The sequence below is a fragment of the Phyllostomus discolor genome, chromosome 9, assembly GCF_004126475.2.
Source record: "Phyllostomus discolor isolate MPI-MPIP mPhyDis1 chromosome 9, mPhyDis1.pri.v3, whole genome shotgun sequence".
NCBI classification, from domain to species: Eukaryota; Metazoa; Chordata; class Mammalia; order Chiroptera; family Phyllostomidae; genus Phyllostomus; species Phyllostomus discolor.
The window spans coordinates 88311211-88334008 of record NC_040911.2 but is presented as its reverse complement, the minus strand read 5'-3'; the positions used below and the strand labels follow the sequence as shown (position 1 = coordinate 88334008).

General features: G+C 56.3%; 1 protein-coding gene across 3 annotated transcripts in view; it reads left to right on the top strand.

Moving 5' to 3' along the window:
* The window catches only part of SOGA1 (suppressor of glucose, autophagy associated 1), a 69381-nt gene that overhangs the window by 10502 nt on the left and 36081 nt on the right, over positions 1-22798 (top strand). For all 3 annotated transcript variants that reach the window (XM_036009800.1, XM_036009799.1, XM_028524064.2), the window contains exons 2-3: positions 8420-8644; positions 14719-14877. In XM_036009800.1, the coding sequence (XP_035865693.1) occupies positions 8420-8644; positions 14719-14877 (384 nt within the window). The remainder of the gene's footprint in view (positions 1-8419; positions 8645-14718; positions 14878-22798) is intronic.

Genomic DNA, 22798 nt, shown 5'->3' with positions numbered 1-22798 from the left:
GAGAAAGGACAGCAGGGACAAGGGCAGGGGCCCTCCCTATGAGCGCCCGTCCCCTGCCCCCGCCCAGAGGCGGCGGGGGCTGCAGGTGTCTCCCTGCTCCGTCTGGTGAAGCCTGGAATGGGGCAGTGACAGGCCAGGCCTGACCTTGGTGGGCACCCGTCTCTGGGCCTGTCCTCGCCCCCAGCACATGCACACACATGCGTGTGTCCTGCACAGCTCCCCAGCAGAGGGAGCATCTGTGGGGTCAGTCACAGAGCTGTTCCAGATCTGGGGGCAGGGGGTGTGTCCTCTCCTGATTGGCTGAGGGGCCTCTATCTTCCTGAGCCTCTATTTGCTTATCTGAAAAATGGGCATAGAATAATAGCGCCCGCTCCAAAGGCCTGTCACGGAGCACGAGATAATGGGCCTCCCTTCGGAGTGCAGGCCGTGGTCTGGCACAGGGTGAGCCCCTGCAACTACGAGCTCTGGTTGCTGTCGCTGTGGTCCCACTTCAGGGACTCTGTGGTCTAGTTCATCGGAGCGCAGACCGGCCTCAGGTCCTGGCTGTTCCCCTTCCTGTGTGACCTTGGGCAACAAAGTTGACCTTTCTGACCTTGGTTCCCCATCAGGCCGTTGGAGTGGGCAGGGATAGGAGGTGACGTGTGCTGCCTTCGTGTGGCCGGCAGAGGGGGCGTGCGCAGGTGGCAACCTGCCCGTTATTTATTGGTGTTGGAGATGCGAGTCTAGGACCCTGGTCTTCCCTCGTAACCCCTGGGTCACTGGACGAGGCGGCCTACAGGCCGGCTGGAGTAGGGGCGTTGTGCGGCACAGCGGTGCCTGCTTGGGCTTCCTCAGGACCTGTGACCCTCACTCCCCCAAAACTAGAGCCCAGCTTCCATCCTAGGAGGCTAAGCCAGACCGAGCTCTGGGCTGGGAGACAAGAGCCCAGTGTCCCTTCCTGCTCAACTGTAGACCCTCTGGGGCACTAGGCGTTGTCCCGGTCCACCTCTAGGCCTCAGTGTCTCTGTCTGTCAAAGGATGGAGTCTTGGGGTTCCCCTGGCCCCACTGCTATGCCCAGAGCTGGGCAGGAGCTGGGAGGAAGTGGAGCTTTGTAGAGCCTTCTGCCCTCCTTGGGGTCCAAGTGCGATGATCTCATCTGGAGCCTTGACAGACCCTGGGGGATGGGCAGAAGGGACAGCAGATGGCTGCCCTGGCCTCTCGGGGGTGCTGGCATGCCGCCCCTGTGGCCACTGCTGGCCCACCCTGCGGGTCAGGCCTTCTGGGCTGGGCTGAGTGGTCTGTGCCAGAGCCAGGGTGGCAGATGGGCAGGCAGCCTGGGCTTTGGCCTGAGGGAGGGACCGTGGTGGCCAGGGCAGCGTGGGAGATGGCGGCCCACGCAGAGGCTCCTGTTCCTCCACAGAGTGGGTGCCGTCCCACAGAGCAAAGGTTCTGGATCCCTCGGTTCAGCTGTGTCACTCTTCCTGGGTCTGTTCGCCCATCAGCCAGGAAGGTCCCTGGAGCCTGGGGAGGGCGTGACCTCTTGGGTAAGGTTTGGAGTCTGGCAGGGATGCACCCTGGGAGTCGGTGCGCTGGGGTCCGAAGCCCCCATGGATGTTAGCTTTACAGAACCGGAGAATTAAATGCAGACGCAGCTGCGCTGACTTGGAGTGGCTTCCTGCAGGGGGTGGGGTGCGACGGGGTGGCAGCCTCCCCCTCCGAGGACCCATCGCTTCCTTTGGCGGCTGTTCATTGAGCTGTGCCTTCGTGCACCAGGCGCCGTGCTGGTCTCGGCCCACCTGCCGCTCACGACCTGGTGGTAGAGACCTGCGTTCCCCAAGCAGACAGACCAATAAGTAAAACAATTAAGATCACAAATAAGCCTGTGATGCAGTCCCTGAGAGAAACACAGGTTTGAGGTGGACTCCGTGGGCCTAGGTGGGGCTGGAAGGCTTCTCTGGGAGGTGGCACGGAGGGGAGCAGCTTGTGCGGAGACGCAGGGCAGGGGAGGCAGGCAGCGGTGGGGCAGGCCAGGTGTCTCCCGGCTGCGAGGGGAGGCCCCGAGTGGCTGGGATGCAGCCAACAAGGGGTGGGGGCAGATATGGAGATGGAGAAGTGGGCAGAGATCTGGCTTGGCCAGGTAATGTAAAATGTGGCTTGAGAGAGGAGCTCCGCTCCTCCAGCTTGATGTCCGGGGGGTGCAGAGCCAGGCCCTGGGGTCGCGACCCAGGCCTCGCAGATGAGGCAGCTCTGGTGAGAACAGAGGCTCCGTCGTATCTCGTGCCTTAAGCTCTCTGCTAAACTGTAACAGAAACCAAATATGGGGGTTTTTTAAACAAAAATTTTTAAAGATTTTATTTATTTATTTTTAGAGAGGGAAGGGAGGGAGAAAGAGAGAGAGAGAAACATCAATGTGCGGTTGCTGGGGGCCATGGCCTGCAACCCAGGCATGTGCCCTGACCGGGAATCGAACCTGCGATGCTTTGGTTTGCAGCCCTCGCTCAATCCACTGAGCTACGCCAGCCAGGGCCAAATACGGTTTTTTAATTATATTTTTAAATCATGCTACAGTAATATGTGTGTTTATCCACTCATCAGATCAGTGGCAGGTCTGCTTACTGCTGTAATTTCAAAGCACCGATGAGTGTAAACACTATTTTGACTCTTCTGCAATGATTCTTAGGTGATATGGAAATACCTGTGGTTTCTTTTGGTGGCCAAGTTGCAGGTACTGCCACTGGAACCAGGGCTTGTTCGGAATGGAAGCACGTGGTCATGTGTAGTTAGAGGTTAGAGAAAATAAAGATGTAATTTGTTTTCTTCCCGCCCACGTTCATGTACAGCTTGAATTCTGGTGAACACGAAAGAGCCTGAAGTTCACAGTCGGAGCCCTGCTGGGAGGGCCCCCCTTCTCTCTGTTTCTCCCAGTTCTCCATCTCCGGAACGGGGTGGCGAATCCTCTCTCCTGCCTGTCCGGGGGGGTTCTGGGAGGACCCATGAGATGATTCGGATGGAATGTCTCCATAAACCGCAAAGCCCTGTGCGAGCTCGCGCTATTAGCAGTAGTATGAGCTCATGCTTGGCCCTCCAGCCCGGCACGGACCAAGAGACTCTTCCTGGCCAATTCCCCCAGGATACCTGGGAACCAGTCCATTGCAGGGAGCAGGCCTGCCTGCCTCTGAGAGGCTGCTTCCTGCAGGCTGACTTCATGGATCATCGCGGGGTGGGGCGGGTAGGGGTGGGAGGTGGACAGAGATGCACTTTGTGGACAGGCAGTGGGTGGGTGAGCAGGAGGTTCCCTGGGTAGACAGACCCTGCATCTCATCCTGGGGTGGCATAAGGGTCTGAGCCCAGTCCTGGAGCTGCCCAGGCTCTCCCCGACACTTTGTAGCTGGCTTGGGGCTGGGATCAGGAGGACCTGCCCCACTGGGCTGTGCAGAGACGGTGCAGGGCAGAAGCCATGCTCGTGCTTTCATTCATGCATCCACCCGGAGACAGTGATGCTCTGGATCACATCCTGAGCAACGCTGGCGACCAGACACGAGTCAGAGCCAGCACCTGCGCTCCCCCCAGCTCCCGGGGAAGATAGACTTGAAATCAGGCAAATGCAACCTAAAGTTCTTAGCATAAGAGGTGAATGGAGGTGGGAGTTGAACCAGATTGGGGGGAGGAGGGAATGTTCTGGGAAGATGAAATTATTAGGAGTTAGCCCAGCAAAGGCCATTCTCGCAGAGCGAAAAGCCCAAGCACACCTGTGTGTAGAGCACAGTTCAGTGGCACGAGCCCAAGGTCGCAGGGCCTGTGCGGGTTCCAGCTCTACCCTCCATTGCTTGAGCAGGTCCAGAAAACTTCTGAGCCTCAGTTTCCTCGTCTGCAAAATGGGAAGGTTTCCAGTATCTGTCGCACAGGGCTGGTAAGAGCATTGGGCACACCCCGTGCCTGGGCAGGCGCCTGGTGATTAGTGAGCTTCCCGATAGGTGGTAGCTTTTTATTTATTTGCTTATTTATTTTTTTTTCAATTAAAGTTGACATTCAATATTATTTTATATCAGTTCCAGGTGGGCAACATAGTGGCTAAACAATCATATAACTTATGAAGTGATCCTTCCAATAACTCAAGTACCCACCCGGCACCACACACAGTTATTACAATGTTATTGACTGTATTCCCTGTGCTGTGCTTCACGCCCCGTGACTGCTTTGTAACTACCCATCTGTGCGGCTGAATCCCTTCCCTTTCTTTTAATCCGGCCCCTGACCCGCCTCCCCTGGCCGCCACCAGTCTGTTTCTGCATCTGAGTCTGTTTCTGTTTTGTTCATTTACCGAGACTTTGTTCTTCCGATTCCACATATAAGTGAAGTCATAGGGTGTTTGTCTTTCTCGGGCTGATTTCAGTCAGCATCCTCGGTGGCAGCTTATTTTTAATCGTGGTGTGTCTGGACAGGCCGGGGTGGGGCGGGGCCAGGACAGGGGCAAGCCCGGAGCGGGGAGGAGGCCAGGGCAGCTTGGGTCCCTGGGTGAAGGGCTTGGGTCTGACGCAGAAGCCAGTATAATCAGCAAAGTAAGCATTTTCTATAAAGGGAAAGGCTGACTCCCCTGGTAGCAGTGTGGGCGCTCCACTCCTATCCCTGCTCCCTGCTCCCTGCTCCTCCGCTCGCTCTTCTCGGTCCTGGGAGAGGCCAACCAGAAGGAGTGGCCGGAGGGGATGGGTGTGGAGGGCTGGCAGGCCGTGCTTGGTCTGGGCACCTTTCCCCAGCTTCTTTCGGCTGACTTTCCTGATGGGGGATAATCGGGGGCTTCGAGGCTCTGAGGTGGGGGCACTGCTTGGCAGTGTGGTCTTATTTTTGTCTGCAGGGGAGGGAGAGATTTGGGGTTTCCCCACTGATACTGGGGGACTCCGATAACCTTGTTGGGTAGCCAGCCACGAGGCCCGCTGAGTCCGGTGGACTTTGGCCCCTCCTGCCCCACTTTCACACAGTCTGGGGGTGTCTGGGAGCAGCAAGGGGCTCGGCAAGGAGCTGGAGCGGCTGAGCCCCCACCCCGTCCCCTGCTTGGATCAGGCAGTCGCTGGAGAGCCGTGCAGGGACGGGGTTGGGACTGCAGAACCGAAGAACCCCGGGAGATGCGGAGGCTCCGTGAGGCCTTAGGACCTCTGGAATAAACCAAGGTCCTGCTCCCCTGGGTGCCCTCCCCACGTCCCTGCCCCGGCCCCGGGCCTGGAAAGCTCAGTCCGGGCCTAAATCCTGCATTCGCCAGCGTCTGCTGCCCACGTCCCAGCAGCCCCAGCCTCTGCGGGCCACAAGCCGGCCTTTGTGGACTTGCCCTCTCACAGGGGCCGTGCCAGGAGGGGCTGACCTCATTCTGCCTGCAGCTGGGACAAGCCCCCCAGGGGTCTGGGCCCCCCTTGGCCACCATGGGGAGATGGGGCTGGCATGAATGCAACATCCTGCACTTTCAGAGAGATCGACTGTGGTGAAGGGCAGCCCTGGAGACACAGCTGCTCATGTGAGAAAGATCCTTCATTCATTCATTCGCTTACTTAATAGATGCTTACTGAGACCGTGCTCTGTGTCAGGCCCTGGGCTGGGGACTCGTGGTGCGGAGCACACGACTCTTGCCCTTTTAGGGAAGAAGACTGTAAGAAAACACCCTGCGTTGGAGTCCCCTGGGAGCCCCATCCCTGGAGTTTCAGATTCAGTAGGTCTCTGTTGGGGCTTGAGAACCTCTGACAAGTCCCCCAGTGAGGCCGTTGCTGCTGGTCCGGGGAGGATAATGAGCGATTATGTTTTTTGCATTTTCAAAATGGTCTCTGTGATCGCTGTTTACTTTTATAAATAGAAAAGTCAGTTCTTTAAAACTTAAAAAGGAGGTGGTCTCCCCAAATGGCTCCAGTGCCCTGGAAGTGGTCCTCGGTGGAGGGACGAGGCCTCCCACGGTCTGGATGTCACCCACTTGTTGAGGTGGCCCAGCACCACAAGCTTCTGTATCCGGCGCACTTCCCCTCGGCCCATCCTGAGCCCCGGGCGTGCTGAGAGCCCCACATCCTCCCGCTACCAGGTCCTGTCTGGAGTGACTGCAGAGAGGAAGTGAGATGCTAGGAAATAGCGTGGCGAGGATTTGAACACCGGCCCCTCTGGAGGCCGGCTTAGCTTGGATTTAGCTGACAGGCCTGCACTTCCTGAGGCCGTTTCCTCTGTGCTTCTTTCTTTAATCTGCCTGCTGAGACAGCGTGCGGACCCTTCACTTCCTCATTTCTTTAACTGGTGCTGTCATTGACTGGCCCACTTCCTCCTTTTCCACTTCTAGTTTGTTCCACTCGGCTTGTCTCTCAGTGGTGGGGTGGTGACTGTGTGTATGTTGGGGTGGGGGTGGGGGTCCTGGTGACTCCTCCTGCTGATCCCGTCCCCAGGAGAGAGGCTGTGGTGGCACGTGAGGACTGACCCTTCAGTTGACAGTGGGAACGGGACGGTGTCTCTCAGGGTTTGGAGAAGCAGGTACCTGTCCCCTCCGCCTTCTCCCAAGTTGAGAACCATTTGAGAAAGAGTCCCACGAGTCAGACGGATGGGTGGTAAACCCCAGCGAGCTTTCACCCTAAGAACTGGCCTGGTGGGTGATGCTTCCTAACCCTGCCCCTGAATTAAATCGACCCTCCCAGTCTCGGGCGACTGGACAGTCCTTGGCCATTCCCTCAGCCATTCCCTCCTAGAGAGCCGCTCATTTTCCTGGGGAAAAGGAGGCCCAGAGGTCTGGTGCACCCAGTTCTCTAGCCTGTGACCCCCTCTCCAGGGCCTGCAGGGTGGTTATTTTTCCTTCTTGCCCCGCACCCACCCCATCCATCAGCATTGTCCGTGGGTGCTTCCTCTGCCCCCCAGGGATGCCCTTGGCAGATCATTCATCCTCCATGACCGAGTTTCTCTTTTTAGTGTACAGTCTTATTTAATCCATTCAACCACTAAGAGTAGATATTATTCCTCAGTCTTCACACTTATTGTTAGGCATAGTAATTACCCACGGTTTCTACCCGGTCTCCCCACTCATCCCCTTCCCTTGCACGTTGTTGCACATCGGTGCGCCTTGTTGTGGCTCGGATCCGCTCACTCAGTCAGTATCTGCCGGGAGCCTGTGAGAACGAGCCCCCGTGCGGGGGTGGGGGAGCACCAGGAGCGAGGCGGCCCTGCAGACACTCACAGTGTCTCCTGGAGACGGACTGTTAGAGAATTCAGATGCGCTCATGGGGACAAAGGGGAAGTGAGGCACAACGGGGAGCTGCTGACAGAGGTGGGCAGGGGCTGCGCCAAGGAAGTGAGGTCACCTCCTCACTTAAAACCCGAACCCGGACTCGTTACTCAGCCGCGAGAGGCCCTGGATGAGTTTTCATCCTGTTCAGGCCGATCCCTAATTTCTCCAGCTTCAACTTAGCCCTGTTGCCACCCTGGCCTCCTGCTGTGTCTTGACACAAGGACCTCTTCACAGCCTCTGGGCCTTTGCACGCACTGCCCCCTGTGCCTAGAGTGATCTCTTCCTGGTGCCTCTGTGGGTGACCGTTCCTCTTTGGCTCGGCTCAAATAGCCCTGCTTTACAGATGGCCTCCCTGTGCGTGTACCCAACACAGTACTACCCGATCATATTACCCCGGTGGTGGCCTTTCCTATTTTTTTGTCTTCATAGCTCTTAACAGTATTTGAATTTTTTAATTTGCTGGTTTACCGTGTGTGTCCCAGTGAGACGTGGGGCTCCATGCAGAAGTTACAGAAGGGGCCACGTGAGCCTTGGTCACCACTGCTCCTCCCCACCCCCATGCCTGGCCCAGAGCCTGGTACTCCGTTGGTGCTCGTAAGCACTTGTTGAATGAGCCTCTCCCCAGTGTATCAGTTTCCTATTGCTGGTGTAACAAATGCCATAAACTTAGTGGCGTAAAACAGTTCCAGGTTATTACCTTGTTGTTCTGGAAGGAAGGCAGAAGTCTGAGAAGGAGGTGGCGGCAGGGCCACCGTCCTTGGGATGGCCCCGGGGGAGTCCCTGGCCTTTCCCAGCGTCCAGAGGCCACCTGCATTTCGTTATTAATGGCCATCCCCCTTCAAAGCACATTCCCTCCACCCTCTGCTTCCGTCTGCACATCCCGTCGCCTTCTCCCTCCGCGATCCCCTTGTCTCTCCCTCGTAAGAACCCGTGGGATTATTACACTGGGCCACCCAGGTGATCCAGGAACATCTCCCAATCTCCAGACTCATAATCACATTTGCAAGATCCCCTTTGCCATGTGAGGTAGCATCTTCACAGATTCTGGGAATTAGGAGTGGACATCTTTGGAGGAGGGGCGTTCTTCAGCCAACCACACCCAGGGCCCCCTCCCCCTGCCCTAGGCAGCTAGGACCAGGCAGGGTATGGTCTACACTTCGGGAGCGTGGGGCCTGGTGACCTGACGGCCTCCTCCCCTGCAGGACGAGATCGAGGAGCTGCGGGCGGAGATGCTGGAGATGCGGGACGTCTACATGGAGGAGGACGTGTACCAGCTGCAGGAGCTGCGCCAGCAGCTGGACCAGGCCAGCAAGACCTGCCGCATCCTGCAGTACCGGCTGCGCAAGGCCGAGCGCCGCAGCCTCCGTGCCGCGCAGACTGGCCAGGTGGACGGCGAGCTCATCCGAGGCCTGGAGCAGGACGTCAAGGTGAGCCCGGGGCCTCCCCCAGCACCCATAGGTGCCATGGTTGGGGGTGGGACCACGAGCCTGAGTGGGATCCAGGTCAGCTTGCCGCTCACTCCTCGTGTGTCCTCAGGCAAGTTGCACCGCCCCTCTGGGCCACAGCTTCCCCATCTGTAATGCAGGGATCCCTGGTGAACTGCCAGGCCATTGACCAGGGACCCCCACAGTGATACGGAATGAATCCTACGAACAGCAGCCACTGTGTGAGGAGCAGCCACATGTGGGGCTGGGCTCCGAGCCGTCCCCACACAGTTCCGTGGCTGTTTCTCTGTTGCACCCATCGGGCTGGTTTAAATCCTGGCCCTCGTGTGCCCTGGTTGTGTGATTTTGAGCAAGTCCCCTGAGTTTCAGTCTCCTCATCTTCGAGGTGGGCACGATGGCAGCCCGTGTGGGCAGCCCCTGCCGGTCTCCCAGGGCTCTGCGAGGGCAGGTGGGATGTCTGGTAGAGTCACTGTACAGACCCCAGGATGTGGGCTGTCTTCGTTCCCAGTTTCCAGATGAGGAAGGTGCAGCTCGGAGAAAGGAAGTGCCTGTCCATGCTCAGGGACACTGTGTTGCTGGCAGAACGCCTGCTCACCAGCCTCCTGTGCCTCTGCCCGACCCCCTCCCTCAGCCCCAGTGAGCCCGGAGGGGTGAGATCGGCACATGGGGCCTCCAGAAGAGAGGTCCACCCTGCCCGTGTGAGCCCTGGTCAGGGGCCGAGCACGTGGGGGTGGGGGGAGGACTCAGCTCCCTGCTCTCAGAACTCAGTCCCGTGAGCTCAGGGGGGTGTAGGAAGTGGGGGTGGGGTACCTGGTGCAGCCTGGGGCCCCCAGGGAGTCTTCCTGCACGGGTGCCATCTGAGCTGAGGCCCGAGGGAGAAGAGGGCATGAGCCAGGAGGTGAAGGCAGAATGCTGGAGAAAGGGGTCCCTGGAAGGGCAGGGGAGAGGAGCAGTGAGTGCCGGCTTCCGCAGCTCCAGCAGCTCCGTGGTCTCCCCTGCATCGTGGGCTGTGGGTCTGTCACAGAGGGGGATGCTGATCTCAGAAAGGTTGTGTCTCCAAAGTGCACCTCCCCCTGATAGGGCAGCTCCGGGACAGATGGTGACACAAATGTTCAAGTGCCTCACACTGGACCGGGAGTGGTGGGGTGAGGAAGAGCCAGGGAAGCTCGAGGAAGCTGAGTGTGGGGCCGGGGGTGGGCAGGGGGGGGGGTGTTCCAGGCAGGGACACAAAGTCAGCCTGAGAGAGAGGAGGGAAGGTGGAGGATCGCTGGGGCTGGGTTGCCGGGGGACCTCTATGGGAGGAGCTGAGAATGCTGGTGTGTGTGTGTGTGTGTGTGTGTGTGTGTGGTGTGCTTGCGTGCAGCAGTGAGAGGGGGCCTCTGCTGTCTGGGTGGAGGGGAGGGGAGGGGAAGGGAGGGGAGCGGCCCCTTCTGTTGGTATTTGAACTAGCCAATCAGCATGAGCTTTGCCCCTTTTCCCTCCCCCTCCCCTTTGCAGTCCCTGCAGCTGGAACGCTGAGCTCATCCTTGCAGGCCTGGGCTGGATGCCTCTCGCCACCTCGCTTCGCCCCATGCGCTGGGGGTGTTCTGGGGTGTTTTGAAGGCCCTCAAAGTGCTGATTTCCCTGGTATCTCCAGGGAGGGCTGGTGGGCCCTGGGGGAGGGGTTCCAGGGCTGCCTAGAAGGGTATCGGGGGTCTCTGTGACTCTCTCTGCCAGCTCCCTGGCCCATGCCCAACTGGCCCCCATCTCTTAGGTATTGGGGCCTCAGTTTCCCCTCCTGTTAAACATGGTTTGGATCAACGGAATCTTCAGGGCTTTTGAGGCTCTGTTGGTTTTATCGAGCAGGTAGGTTATTGGTGAGGGTGCCATGAATAGAACCTCAGCCTTGGATCTACCCCCCCACCTGGGGCTCTTCCCTGCCCCACCCCCACCTCCACACCCCCTACCAGGCTCACCCACTCTCTGCTGGTCCTCACAGCTGACAGGACCCATAGACCTTCAGTGGGAGCATTGCCCAGCATGAGGGGGGCAGGGGCCAGAGACCTTCTCTGCCAGCCGCTTGCTGTGTGGCGTTGGGTAAGCTCCTTCGCTGCTCTGAGCCTCAGTTTCCCCATGTGGAAAATGGAGATAAAACGGGCCCCTGTCTGTAGAGAATTTGTGAAGATAAAATGAAATGAGTAAAGGGAAAGCTAAGTACAAAGTCTGGCTCTGGACGCTCAGCCGATGGGCAGATGTTGGATGTGGTGGTGGTGGTGTTCTTGAGAGCTTACAAGGCAGGAGCAGGACTCGTGGCCGGGGCAAGGGTCGGGGAGGAGAGGCCAGACCCCCCACTGCCCTGGCTGGGAAGGAGCCACCCGGAGGGCTGGTTCACCAGGTAGATGCCCAGGCCCCACCTCGAGGCCTGGGGTCCTGTGGAGAGAGTCAGGTTGTTGACACCAGACTTCCAGCTGGGGGGACCCCAGTGGGAGGCCCATGACACAGCACTGAAGTGTGGCCTTTCTTAGAAACAGAAGTTGCTAGAGAAAAAGTTCTGGCTTTGGGTTTAATTCCTGGGTGACCTGGGCAGGAGCCTCCCTTCTTTGAGCCTCGGTTTCCTCATCTGTGAAATGGGGGTGACATTCCTACGCTCCCAGGGTTGCTGGAAGGAAGGATTTAGTCACACAGAGCTCAGATGCTGCCCTGCGGGGAAGGTCCTTAGTGAGAGCTCCCATCCCCCTCCCAGAGGATTCAGGATGACAGGGACACCCTGAGGCCCACGAGCTGAGGGCAGATGGGCCAATCAGTGAGCAAGCAGGGCCTCCATGGCCCCAAGGCTGCTGGTCGCATTTGGCAGGAGCCTGAGCCCAGTGCTGTAAACAGTGACCTCATGACTGAGGGCATTTGTTTGTGCTTTGGGGATTTGCCCTGGTTTCCGGAAGCTGCAGCTGCTTTGCCCCCAGTGGCAGCTCAGCCCCGCTACCCTGGGAAAGTCGGGAGGATTAGGAGGTGACCCCATGAGACAGGCCGGGGTGGCCCTGCGGGCACCTGACAGTGTGAGCCCACCATTGGGCTTGCTGTTGATACCTTTACTGTGGCTCATACTATTAACGTGTCATCTAGCTCCAGGCCAACAGCAGGGGCAGGTTGAGAGCGAGACTCCAGTGTGCACAGACCCTGTCTCGTTTCGAATCTCGGTCCTGTTGCTTCCTAGCTGTGAGACCTTGGGCCCGTGACCTTTCCTTTCTGAGCCTCGGAGCGAGAATAATAACGCCCTTCCTGAGAGGGTGAAAGGCACGTGATGGGTGCTCAGGAAGCAATGGCTGATTTTATAATCACCCGGGACAGCCGAGGGGGCCCAGGGCCACTGAGGCTCAGAGAGGGGAGGGGACAGGCCCAGGCCCCAGAGCTCTTGCCCTTGGGGCCTGCGTGCTCTCTTCTCCCATTAGGTCACCACTGGGGGCACAAGGCTCTGGGATCTGAGACTAAGGGCCCTTGGGTCCACGTTGGATTCTGTAAGCTGCCTAGAGTCCGGCTTTTCAACGTGGCACCCCTCGAGTGGGGATCGCATGTGGAAGGGGATCCCGTGGGGAACAGGGCAGAGGGCAACTGGGGTCTCATGGAAAGGATGAAGTCTACAGAGTTCTCGGGAACCCAGGAGGATCCGGGCATCCACATGGATTATGGCTTTTGATGAGGAGCCAGTCACCGCCTCCCCCCCCCCCGGGGGAGGCCACGTGGGGACAGAGCAACCCACCAGATGCAGAGGAGCTGGTCCAGGTAGGAGAATGGTTGGAGAGCACCCCTGGCCCCAGCGGCTGCTCCCTTGTCCCAGTCAGGGACACAGCCCACCCCCCTCCAGACAGTGGGTGGGGTGGGAGCTTGGGGGAGCATCTCCAACCAAGCTAGGCAAGTGCGGCTCCCATATCTTAGTTATTCACTCCTTCGTCTTCCTCCCTTTTTGCTTGTTGAAGCCTTGGATTTGTTTGTTCATCCAATGAGCTGTTATTAGGCGCTTAGTGTGGGCCAGACCCTGAGCTGCGGCTGGGACATAGAGATGCGAAGGAGCCCAGGCGTGGTCTGGGGCTTGACCTTTGTCCCACCACTCCTGCACCCAGGGCCTAAGAGGATGAGTGGATGGATGGATGGATGGATGGATGAATGAAGTGGTGATCAGGACTGGGGCTCACTTAAAAGCCCCAAGCTGGGGACCATCGCCAGGAGCCTGGGGCTGGACACTTCCAGCAGAAACCCTGACGTCAAGCTGAAAAGGGAGGTTTTGGGGAATAGGGCCAAGCTGGACAAACTCCACACACAGAGGTGAAGCGGTAATCTTGACACAACATTCAAAATCGATGTATTTTTTGAGCACCTACTGTATTCCGGCCGCCAGCCCGAGCAGTATGTCCTTTTTTCCTCTCCGTGGCCCTTGTGGTCAACCTCTTTTACTGATAAGCAGACTGAGACTGGGGGGTTGACTCACTTGTCCTGAGTCACACACTCAGGGAGTGCTGGGACCAGGCTGCAGTCTGGTTTTCCCACCTGCAAAGTCCTGGTTCTGACACCGAGGGGTTGCTCACCGCACTTGGTGGATGAGGAAAGGTTGGTGGCCTCGAGAGGCTGTGGGATGATCCTCACAGACAGTTTCTGGCCGTCCCGGGAGATCTGCAGGGACAGAGAGAGGCGGTGGGCAGCGGAGGGAGGAGGAGGCAGCGCTGGGTTTCCTTTCTGGCCGTTGTTTTTCCTGGCCTGCCTCGTGCCCTGCCAAGGGGTCTGTGCCGAGCTGGGCCGGGGCCCAGGCAGAGGGCAGAGCCGGGAAGGGCCCTCTTTCCTTCCGGCGGGGAGGAGGTGCCACGGTTCTTTCCGAGGCTGGCAGGCGTGGGGCGCTGGGCCGGCTGCCCCGCTCCTGCTGGAAAAGGCATCGCACCCCTCCCAGAGGCCTGGCCATGCTGGCGCCTCAACCAAACGCCCGGGGCTCCCCCAGCTCGGCCCACAATAGCTTTGTGTGACTCTGAGCAAGTCCCTCACACGCAGAGCCTCAGTTTCCTTATTGGTAAAATGGGGACAGAATTAGGATGAAGACGAATGAATCTGGCACATAGTAGGTATTTAACTAATGATGGTGCCCAGCCCATTCAGGGCTGTTGTGATTTCCCAGCTGAGAAGGGGCCACCTTATCCCCCGAGGCCCCCTTTCCTGGCCGTTCACCTCCGCCAGCCAGCAACAGACCGGACAGAGGGCGTTCTCAGGGAAACTGGGTGCTGTTGCTGCAGGGTCCGGGACCAGGACCGGAATCTGCAGCCCCATCAACCCCTTTCTGCAGGGACGACCGGGACACTGGCCCAGGCTTTGCTGTTTGGTGCTCATTCTATATCCCAGATGACGGGAAACAGGCCTCAGGGGCGCACAATGACCTCCAAGCAAGTCCTGCCCCTTTCTGGGCTTCAGCCACTCCCAGCAGCAGCCACCGCTCACCCCGCACTCACCGCGTAGGCAGCCGGCCAAGCCCTTTGTGCAGTAGCTGACCCAGTCCTGCTGTCGGGCCTGTGAGGCTGGGGCTGTTACTGTTGGACCCAGTGTTTGGTTGCGGAGACTAAGGCACAGAGTGGGGGAGGATCTGCCCAGGATCACATGTCGAGCACTGTCAGGGACGGGGCATCAGTGGCTCTGGGGCTGCCCATCTTGCTCTGAGTTTCCCTTCCCTTTAAAATGAACTTCTGGCCCAGCCACAGGCTCTTGCAAAGATTGGCAAGAGGGTGGCCGGAAGAGGCTTTGGAAGTGTTAAGGGGCCCCAGGTAAATGAAAAGGCATTCTTAAGAACACAGAGGGCGTTTGTAGCATCCGGGGGCTGAACTGTGACATAGACATAAGGAACATGGGGTGCCTGGGTTTGGATTTTGGTTCTACTCCTTTCTGGCTGTGTGACCCCTGGTGAGTTACTGAACCTCTCTGTGCCTTGGTTTCCTCATCTGCTAAGTGGGGGCGATGAGAGAAACTGCCTGCTCAGGGCTTGCTCTGTGGCCCGGATGGGATGGCCCCTCAGCCTGCCCGTGTCCTGTTCATCACCCACCCCTGCTCAGGTCTCTAAGGACATCTCCGTGCGGCTGCATAAGGAGCTCGAGGTGGTGGAGCAGAAACGGGCGCGCCTGGAGGAGGAGAACGAGGAGCTGCGGCAGCGGCTCATCGAGACCGAGCTGGCTAAGCAGGTGCTGCAGACGGAGCTGGAGCGGCCCAGAGAGGTGAGGCCCCGTCCGTCCTGGGTGGGCCGGGCTGGGGGCGGCGGGCGTGTGTCAGCTGCAGCCGTTCTGCACGGTTAGGCCTCCCTGGCGGAGCTGTTTATCCGTTCATTCCTCCAGCACACGTTTTCCGAGCACCCCCCGTGTCCACTTTGTGCTGGCCACTAAGGACCCAGTGGTGAGTGAAAGACTCGGTTCCCCTCTTCAGGGAGCCCTCAGACCGAGGCAGGAGACAGTCGGCCCTCACAGAACCCCTCCTGTGGGAGGACTGACGGAGCAAACGTGCCACTGTGCCCAGCGTGGGGCTGGCCCTCTGTGCCTTCGTTTCCTCATACACAAAGTGGGACAGTAATGCCCCAAGTCCTTGTGAGGACAAGCTGGAATGATTTTTGTGTACCTGCCTCAGGGACTGCCAGGCACTGCCACTCGGTACAGGGCTGGGGCTCTGGACAGTATGTCTAGACACTCCTGATACGACCCCCAGCTGCCGGCCTCTCTGTCTCTGACCGTGCCAGTCCCTCCCCTGGCACGTCCTTCCTTCCTTCTGCCGTTAGACACCATGCTGCACACTTTATCTCAACAGTTTTCTTAAAGGCCCAGTGAGGTTATGACCCATTTTTTGGTTGAGAAAACACCCCTGAGAGAGGGGTGGATGTCCTCGAGGTCACACAGGGCCCCGTGGGCTCTGCAGAACGCCAATAGGAAACCGTGAGCCTTGGTGACCCCTAAGGGCTGGAATTCTCCAGATTCCAGGGGTGTGTTCCAGGCAGCCTGGTGTCGCTTCTAGCTTTGGGAGCGTGGCTGGGCCTCAGCTGTCTGGCTGCTTGTGAAGTATCGCAGGATCGTATGGGGCGTACTCCTCACCTTCCCCAAGGGCAGGCAGCCAGCGCTCCAGGACTGCACAGCCACAGCCCTGGGCCACAGCAGCCCTTCAGCCGCCCTTCCCTCGGAGCATGCCCGTGTGATGTGCCAGGGGCCCCTCAGTGTGGAGACTGAGGTGGTTGCTGCTAAGGCTGCTGTGGATCCCCGCCCCTCTCCAGGGCTGCGTGGGAGGCCTCCTCTCTCAGGCCGCCTCCTGCCACCCAAGGCCTGGCCCAGAACATGGGGCATCTTCTTCACACATCTTGTTGCTGCCACCCTTGGTAGTGAACAGGGGAGACAATTAGACAGAGTGCCTTGGAGGTCAGCCTGCTCCTGTGGCGACAGAGAGGACACTGAGGCCCAAGAGGGACAGCAGCTCGCCCGAGTTCACCCAGCGTTTCCTTGGCAGAGGCGTGGCTGAGACCCTGGAGCCACTTCCCCCCTCTAAGTCCCAGTTTCTCCTTCTGCGACGTCAGGATGGCAACAGTTTATGAGGTTGTTTATGGCTATTGGTAAGATTGGGTAACCATAGAACAGTATGGAGAAGAAAACAGTAAGGAAACGGGCAGGTCCCGCAAAAGTTCAACACAGAGTGACCATAGCCCAGAGCTCAAAGCCGGAGCACAAACGGGTACTTGTACCTCTGTGTTCATAGCAGCATTGTTCACAACAGCTGAAAGGGATGAGCACCCCAGCATCTGTCGATGGGCAAATAAAAACATAGTGCCTTGGTACAGTGGACCGTCGGTCAGGAGGGACATTCTGACACAGGCTGCAACATGGATGAACTGTGAAGAAATGACGGTGAGTTAAATATGCCAGGCACAAAAGGACAAATATTATTATTCCACTTACACGAAATATTCAGGGCCGTCAGATTCAGACGGAGAGTAGCATGGTGGTGACCAGGGCCGGAGGGGCGGGAGTGGGGTTTCCACGTGGGACAGTGGAGTGGTCCGGGAGAGGAGTGGCGGTGATCGCTGACCACAAGGGGAACGCACTCCCGTGCTGCTGCTGCCCTTGAATGGCTACCAATGGTAAACTTTGTTACATGTGTGTGACCGCGATAAAAAAGAAAATACTGTTAACATAGTAAATTTTATATTGCGTATACATGACCACAATAAAAACAAATAAGGTGGATGTAGTTGACCTTTGAACAATGCAGGTTTGAATCACGCGGGTCTATTTATACGTCAATATTTTTCAGTAAATATTGGGAATGTACTTTCTCTTTTTTTGTGTTTTTCTTGGTAACATTTTCTTTTCTCTGGATTGCCTGGTTGTCAGAATGCAGTGTGTAATAGTTATAACATGTGTGTTCATCAGTGGCTTATGCTTTTGGCGAGGCTGCTGATTAACCGTAGGCTACTAGTAGTTAAGATTTTGGGGGGGTCAAAAGTTACACGTGGATTTGGGGACAAGTCAGTGCCCCAAGCCCCTTTGTTCTTCAAGGGTCAACTTTATAACTGCGTGTGTTGACATGGAAAGGTCTCTCAGGTATGTAGTTAAGCAGGAACAGCCACACAAAACAAACCAGCTTTGAAGCATGTGTGTGTGTGTGTGTGTGTGTGTGCGCGCGTGCAAACGTGTAACGGGCGTCTGGGGGAAACCCACTGAGCTGAAGGACTAGAGGGGTGGCAGGGTGAAGCATGGCTTTTGCTTTTATACTATTAGTGCTGTAGTTCGTTTTTTAAAAAGATTTTTATTTATTTATTTTTAGAGAGGGAAGGGAGGGAGGGAGGGAGAGAGAGAAAGAGAAACATCAATGTGCGGTTGCCGGGGGCTGTGGCCTGCAACCCAGGCATGTGCCCTGACTGGGAATCAAACCTGCGATGCTTTGGTTTGAAGCCTGTGCTCAATCCACTGAGCTACACCAGCCAGGGTGGTTTGTTTGTTTTTTAACAGTAAGTGTGTATTTGAGTCTTATTTGTGAAATGTTAAATGCAGTCAGGCATGTAAAGGGCCTTTTGTGGTGCCTGGCACATAGTAGGTGCTCAGGAAACTGAAGGCAAGATCAGCGAAGCTGGTCTAGCCCTCTCCCTGCTGTGCCTGTTGGTGGGTATCTGGGCAAAGAGGCGTGGCCCTGTGTTTATTTGCTGATCTCCCTCTCCCTCCTCCCTCTCTTCCTGACATGGTTTCTATGGAGATGAGGGTCCCTTAGCAATTCTTCTGCCAGAGCATCATCAAGATGTGCCTTTGCCATCCCGACAGGTTGCTGTGGCAATGCTGTCACCCGGCTGGGAACAAGGTCCCCTGGCCTGGGCTGATGTGGTTGCCATGGAGATTGCTCTTCTCTAGGAGAAGGGAGGGTGGCCAGCCCTAGCCATGCTCTGCCGTGCCACCGTCGCCCAGCCGGGCCACAGCTCAGGAATCATAACACTAGCCTCTCCCTCGTTGGTATCACTCCCCCTCCTTGCATTGTAGGCAGAGAGCCAGTGTCAGTGTTGATGGGATTCATCACGATACAGCTGCTGTGTCTGAGGGCTCGCCCTGTGCCCAGGCACCGCCCCGAGCGTCCCTGTACGCCCCAGCTTCCCAGTGTTTGCATGCCGAGTGTTTGCTGTCGTCCCCATTTTACAATTGGGGGTAATCTTGCTGATGTTTAAATTGTGATATAATCCACATATCACAAAAGTCACCATTTTATTTTATTTATTTGTTTTGACAATTTTTAATTTGTTGATTGATTTTAGAAAGAGAAAAACATTGATTTGTTGTTCCATTTACTTGTGCATTCATTGGTGGATTCCTGTATATGCCCCGACCGGGGATCGAACCCAGAACCTTGGTGTATTGGGACATTGCCCTAACCAATTGAGCTACCTGGTCAGAGCCAAAAGTTGCCATTTTGAAGTGTACAATTCAGTGTTGTTTAATACATCCGTAATATATTAAAAACAGAACACTTCCATTGCCCCCAAAGACCCGCTGCAGCTGTTAGCAGTCACTCTTCATTCGCCCTCCCCTGACCGCCCTCAACACCATGGCAACCACTGACCGCCTTCCCATGCCTGTGGATCTGCCTGCTCTGGAGATTTCACAAACATGGAATCGTGCAATATGTGAGCTTTTGTGACTGGCTTCTTGCACTCGGCATAATGTTGTCAAGGTCTGTCTGTGTGGAAGCGTGCATCAGTATTTCGTTCTTTCTCACGACCCATTGTCTGGGTGTCACACATTTTGTGTACCCACTCATCCGTTGGTGGACATTTATTTGGGTTTCCGCTTTTTGGCTGCTGTGAACAATGCTGCTGTGAACGTGTGTACAGGTTGTTGTGTGAATCTATGTTTTCAGTTCTCTTGGGTCTACACCCAGGAATGGACTTGCTGTATACAGAGAGGGCTGGGGGGAAACAAGGATGGGATTCTGACTCGGGGCGCTCTACCCCCGGAAGCCACACTGACTTTCATGGTGATGCCCCGGCCCTCCTTGCCCCAGCCGGGGGCCTTCCTGGGACCCTGCTGAGTTCTCAGAGCCTCTGCCGAGGCTCCGTGAGCACCTCCTGTCTGGAACAGGCTTCTTGTGCTGGTTCCCACTCTGATGGGGCAGGACGGGGGCCGACCGTGGGGCCAGGTTACCGGGGCCCGCACCTCGGTTCTGCGGGCGCTGTCCCCGAAGCAGCACGGCCACGATCCGTGTGGGGCGTGGCCAGCGTGACGTCGTAGTCACGTGGGCCTGAGTTGGAATGTGACTTTGCCGCTTGCAAATAACAGTCACGCTGGGCAGATCGGGTCACTGTTTGCTCCTTTGTAAACGGGGAATATTAATCCCTTCGTCTCAGAGGAGTTTGTGGGAGTTAGTGGCGACGAGCAGCGCCCAGAGAATAGGGCTCCGTTAATACTGCCGTTCTCGTCACCCGCATGACCGTTCTGGTGGCTGTGGTCTGGAGAGGCCTTTCCCGTAGTTCAGCCAGTGTGTTTGTGCTGTCTCTCGTGAGCAGCTGCCCGTGTGGGCCTGCCCCTTGCCCATGGAAGGAGCGGTTATGTTGCGAATCAACACGGGCAGTCGGCAATGCCTGTCCCGGGACTCGTGCCTAAACCACTGTTCCCTCCCCACCCATGGTCTCCTCCAGCCACGAGCCCCGTGGCCTCTCTGTCCCGCTGTTTCAGCCGCCCCAGAGGAAGAATGCCTTAGTCTTTGAGAGGCACCCCTCTGTGCATGCTCCCTCGAGTAACTCTTGTACACACAGCACAGTCTGTGTTTTCAGTGCGACCTTTCCAAACATCGTCTCCAAGTTTGGTGAAAATCTGCCCAGCTGTTTTGGCAGAAGGTTCATTTTATTCCTTGAAGGGTTGGTCTTTGTTCCCTGGCAACATGGAAGGTGTTAGAGGGAAGGGGGCCCCTCCAGAGCGGTGCTCAGGCCGCTCCTCTGTGAAGGCTGGAGGGGCAGAGACCTGCTCTGCTAGTCTGAAGGATAAGCAGGCACACAGCTCCTGCTCCTGCTAAGAGCCGTTAGACCAAGAATACTTGGAGGCAACACCCTGGCTGCGCAAGGGCGGCCTGGAGAATTGCTGGCGGGTGGGGACCCCCACTGCACGCCAGGCCAGAGTGTGCCCTCTGGTCCGGCAGTGGGGACTGGCATTCCTGTGGGTGCCTGAACATGGTCCTGCCCTGTTCCACCCTTCCAAGGCGCAGGGCCAGGGTTCCTGGGGGCTCCCTCAGGGGGCTCTGACAGGCCCTGGTTCCCTGAGTGGAGCCAGGCTGCCTAGCCAGCTGCCGCCCTGCCCTGCAGAGGGGAGGAATGTCCGTGCTCTGTGAGTGTGCCTTGTTTTCCTTCTGGGGCCACCGGGCAGTGCGGGAGCCCTCATGGCTTAGACGGGAGGGGGGGAAGGGGCAGCTCCAACCCGGAAAGGCTGGAACCACTCCGGTCCTAAAAAGGTTTGCTGCCTGGGTCCCTCCTACCTGCCCACTGCCCTCCCTTTCTGGTGAGGTTCAAGCCACTCAGAGCTCACCATCTGCCTGGTGGAAGGTGTTCAGTGACTTTCCTTAGGGAAAGTACACCTTAAAGACATTTTACTCTGCACTTTCCCCCTTCACCCAACAGGTAAGATGTGCTTAGTAGAGAAAGCCTAGAAATACATGCACATAAACCAGAAGGAGAAAAATTCACCTGTAGTCCAATATTTAGAGGGAATTACTCTGAGTAATTACCAAATTACCGTGTGGGTGAGAGATATATGTGCTTCCAGTGTGGTTTTTCTGTTTATAGATGAACATATATTGAAACGTGTGTGTGTGTGTGTGTGTGTGTGTGCATTTTTTAACTAAAAAGATGACGAGCTCAGTAAAGCAAAAGCGTCACTGCAGAGGCACTCGGGCAGGCTGGCACGCCTCTGAGGGCGGACCCTCAGACTCTGGCTACACTGGTCGCCTCAGGCAAAAGAACTAACTGGTAAGGGGTTCACTGCATTCCTTTCTGCACTTTTTGAAGTTTGAATGTGTTATGCAGAAAAAAAATAGAAATAATAACAACCGTACATAAAAGGAAAGAAGAAAGCCTCCCCTCACCACCTCCCTCTTCAATTCTACTCCTCACTCAGCCTAACCCGTGATTAGCAGTTTGGTTTGTATCTTTCTTTTTTTTCAATTTATTTTTCATAGTTTGTATCCTTCCAGACCTTTGTCGATGCTCATGCACTGTATATTTCTGTCTCTATATTTATTTTTAAAAATAAGGATGGGGTTTATATTACATGCACAGTTTCTGCAACACACAAAATAACGCAGCTCGAACACAGACTATTTTCTAAAATGCTGGATGTTTGGGGGTTTTCTTCTGTCCAAAGTGCTTATTATACAAATCAAAGATCACAGAGTCAAGTAAACATAGGAAGGAAAGAGAGTCTAAAAGAGCACACCGTCAATTTCAGTATTTTAAACCCAGAGCCAAAGGTCAAGGAGCTCTAGCCACCGGCTGCTGTGGCCCCTGAGGCTGCGGCGGGGGGCGGGGTGTAGTGGGTTGGGGGTGCATGGGCCTCCGCTCTGTCAGCATGGTGCGGATTTACAGTGAGAGTGTATTTTTATAGAATATTGCATAATACAAAATGCAAGAAAACTACATCCCCCCCCCCAAAAATGTGGGGGAACAAAAGTGCAAAATGCGAGTTTCCTGTATCCTCTTTGTTCACAGCGTGGTGTTAGTTTTCAGACTGTCCCCCCCATGGGTGTGTGTACACACACATTTTATTTTTATAAAAATGATAACATGCTTTGTTTTTTAATAACAGCTTTATGGAGTTCTACTTCCCATACTATAACGTTGGCCTTTTCAAAAGTATACAGTTCAGTGGCTTTAAGAGTATGCAGAGTTGTACAACTGTCACCACTCTCGAATTCCGGAACATTCCCATCACCCTGAAAAGAAACCCCAAACCTGCCCTGGCCACTCCCTGCTCCCCACTGGCAGCCACGCATCTGTCTAGTTTGTGCCTCTGTGGAGCGGGCTACTCTGGACATCTCGCGTGAACGGAACCAAACACTGTGCCGCCTTCTGTGACCGGCTCCTCTCCCTGAGCTGCTGTTTTCAGGGTACATGCGTGTTGCAGCATGTGTCAGTACGTCACTCCTTTCTGCGGTTGGACAGTGTTCCGCTGTGTGGATAGGACACACTTCCTTTATCCTTCATCAGTCGATGGACCCCTGGGTGCTAGGTTCTGTTTTGCAGGTTCTTTTTTCCCCTTACAAGATGTCTCAGAGCCTTTATCGTGTTGGTGAATCTCACTCTTCCTCTGTCCTTTTGAATGTCTGCAGGCTTTGTAGTAGCTCATTGCTTTCTATGTGTGTGATGGCTGGGACCCCTCAGTGCTGTTGGAGACCCCTGGATCCCCGTCCCGTCCCCCACCTCCTGCCTCCAGGGAGTGGAGTGTGCAGTGCTTGAAGAGGCTGTGGTCACAATAAACGGCTCAGTTTTACAGATGGTAAAAGGGAGCTGCTGGGAGAGGAGGGGGTCCACCCAGGACCACCAACTCCATATTGTGGGGTTCCCAGGGTTCAGCTTCCTGCTGAAGTCACAGCCCCTTCCCCTTAGCTGGGGGCTAAGCAAGCCACAACCTTCCACCT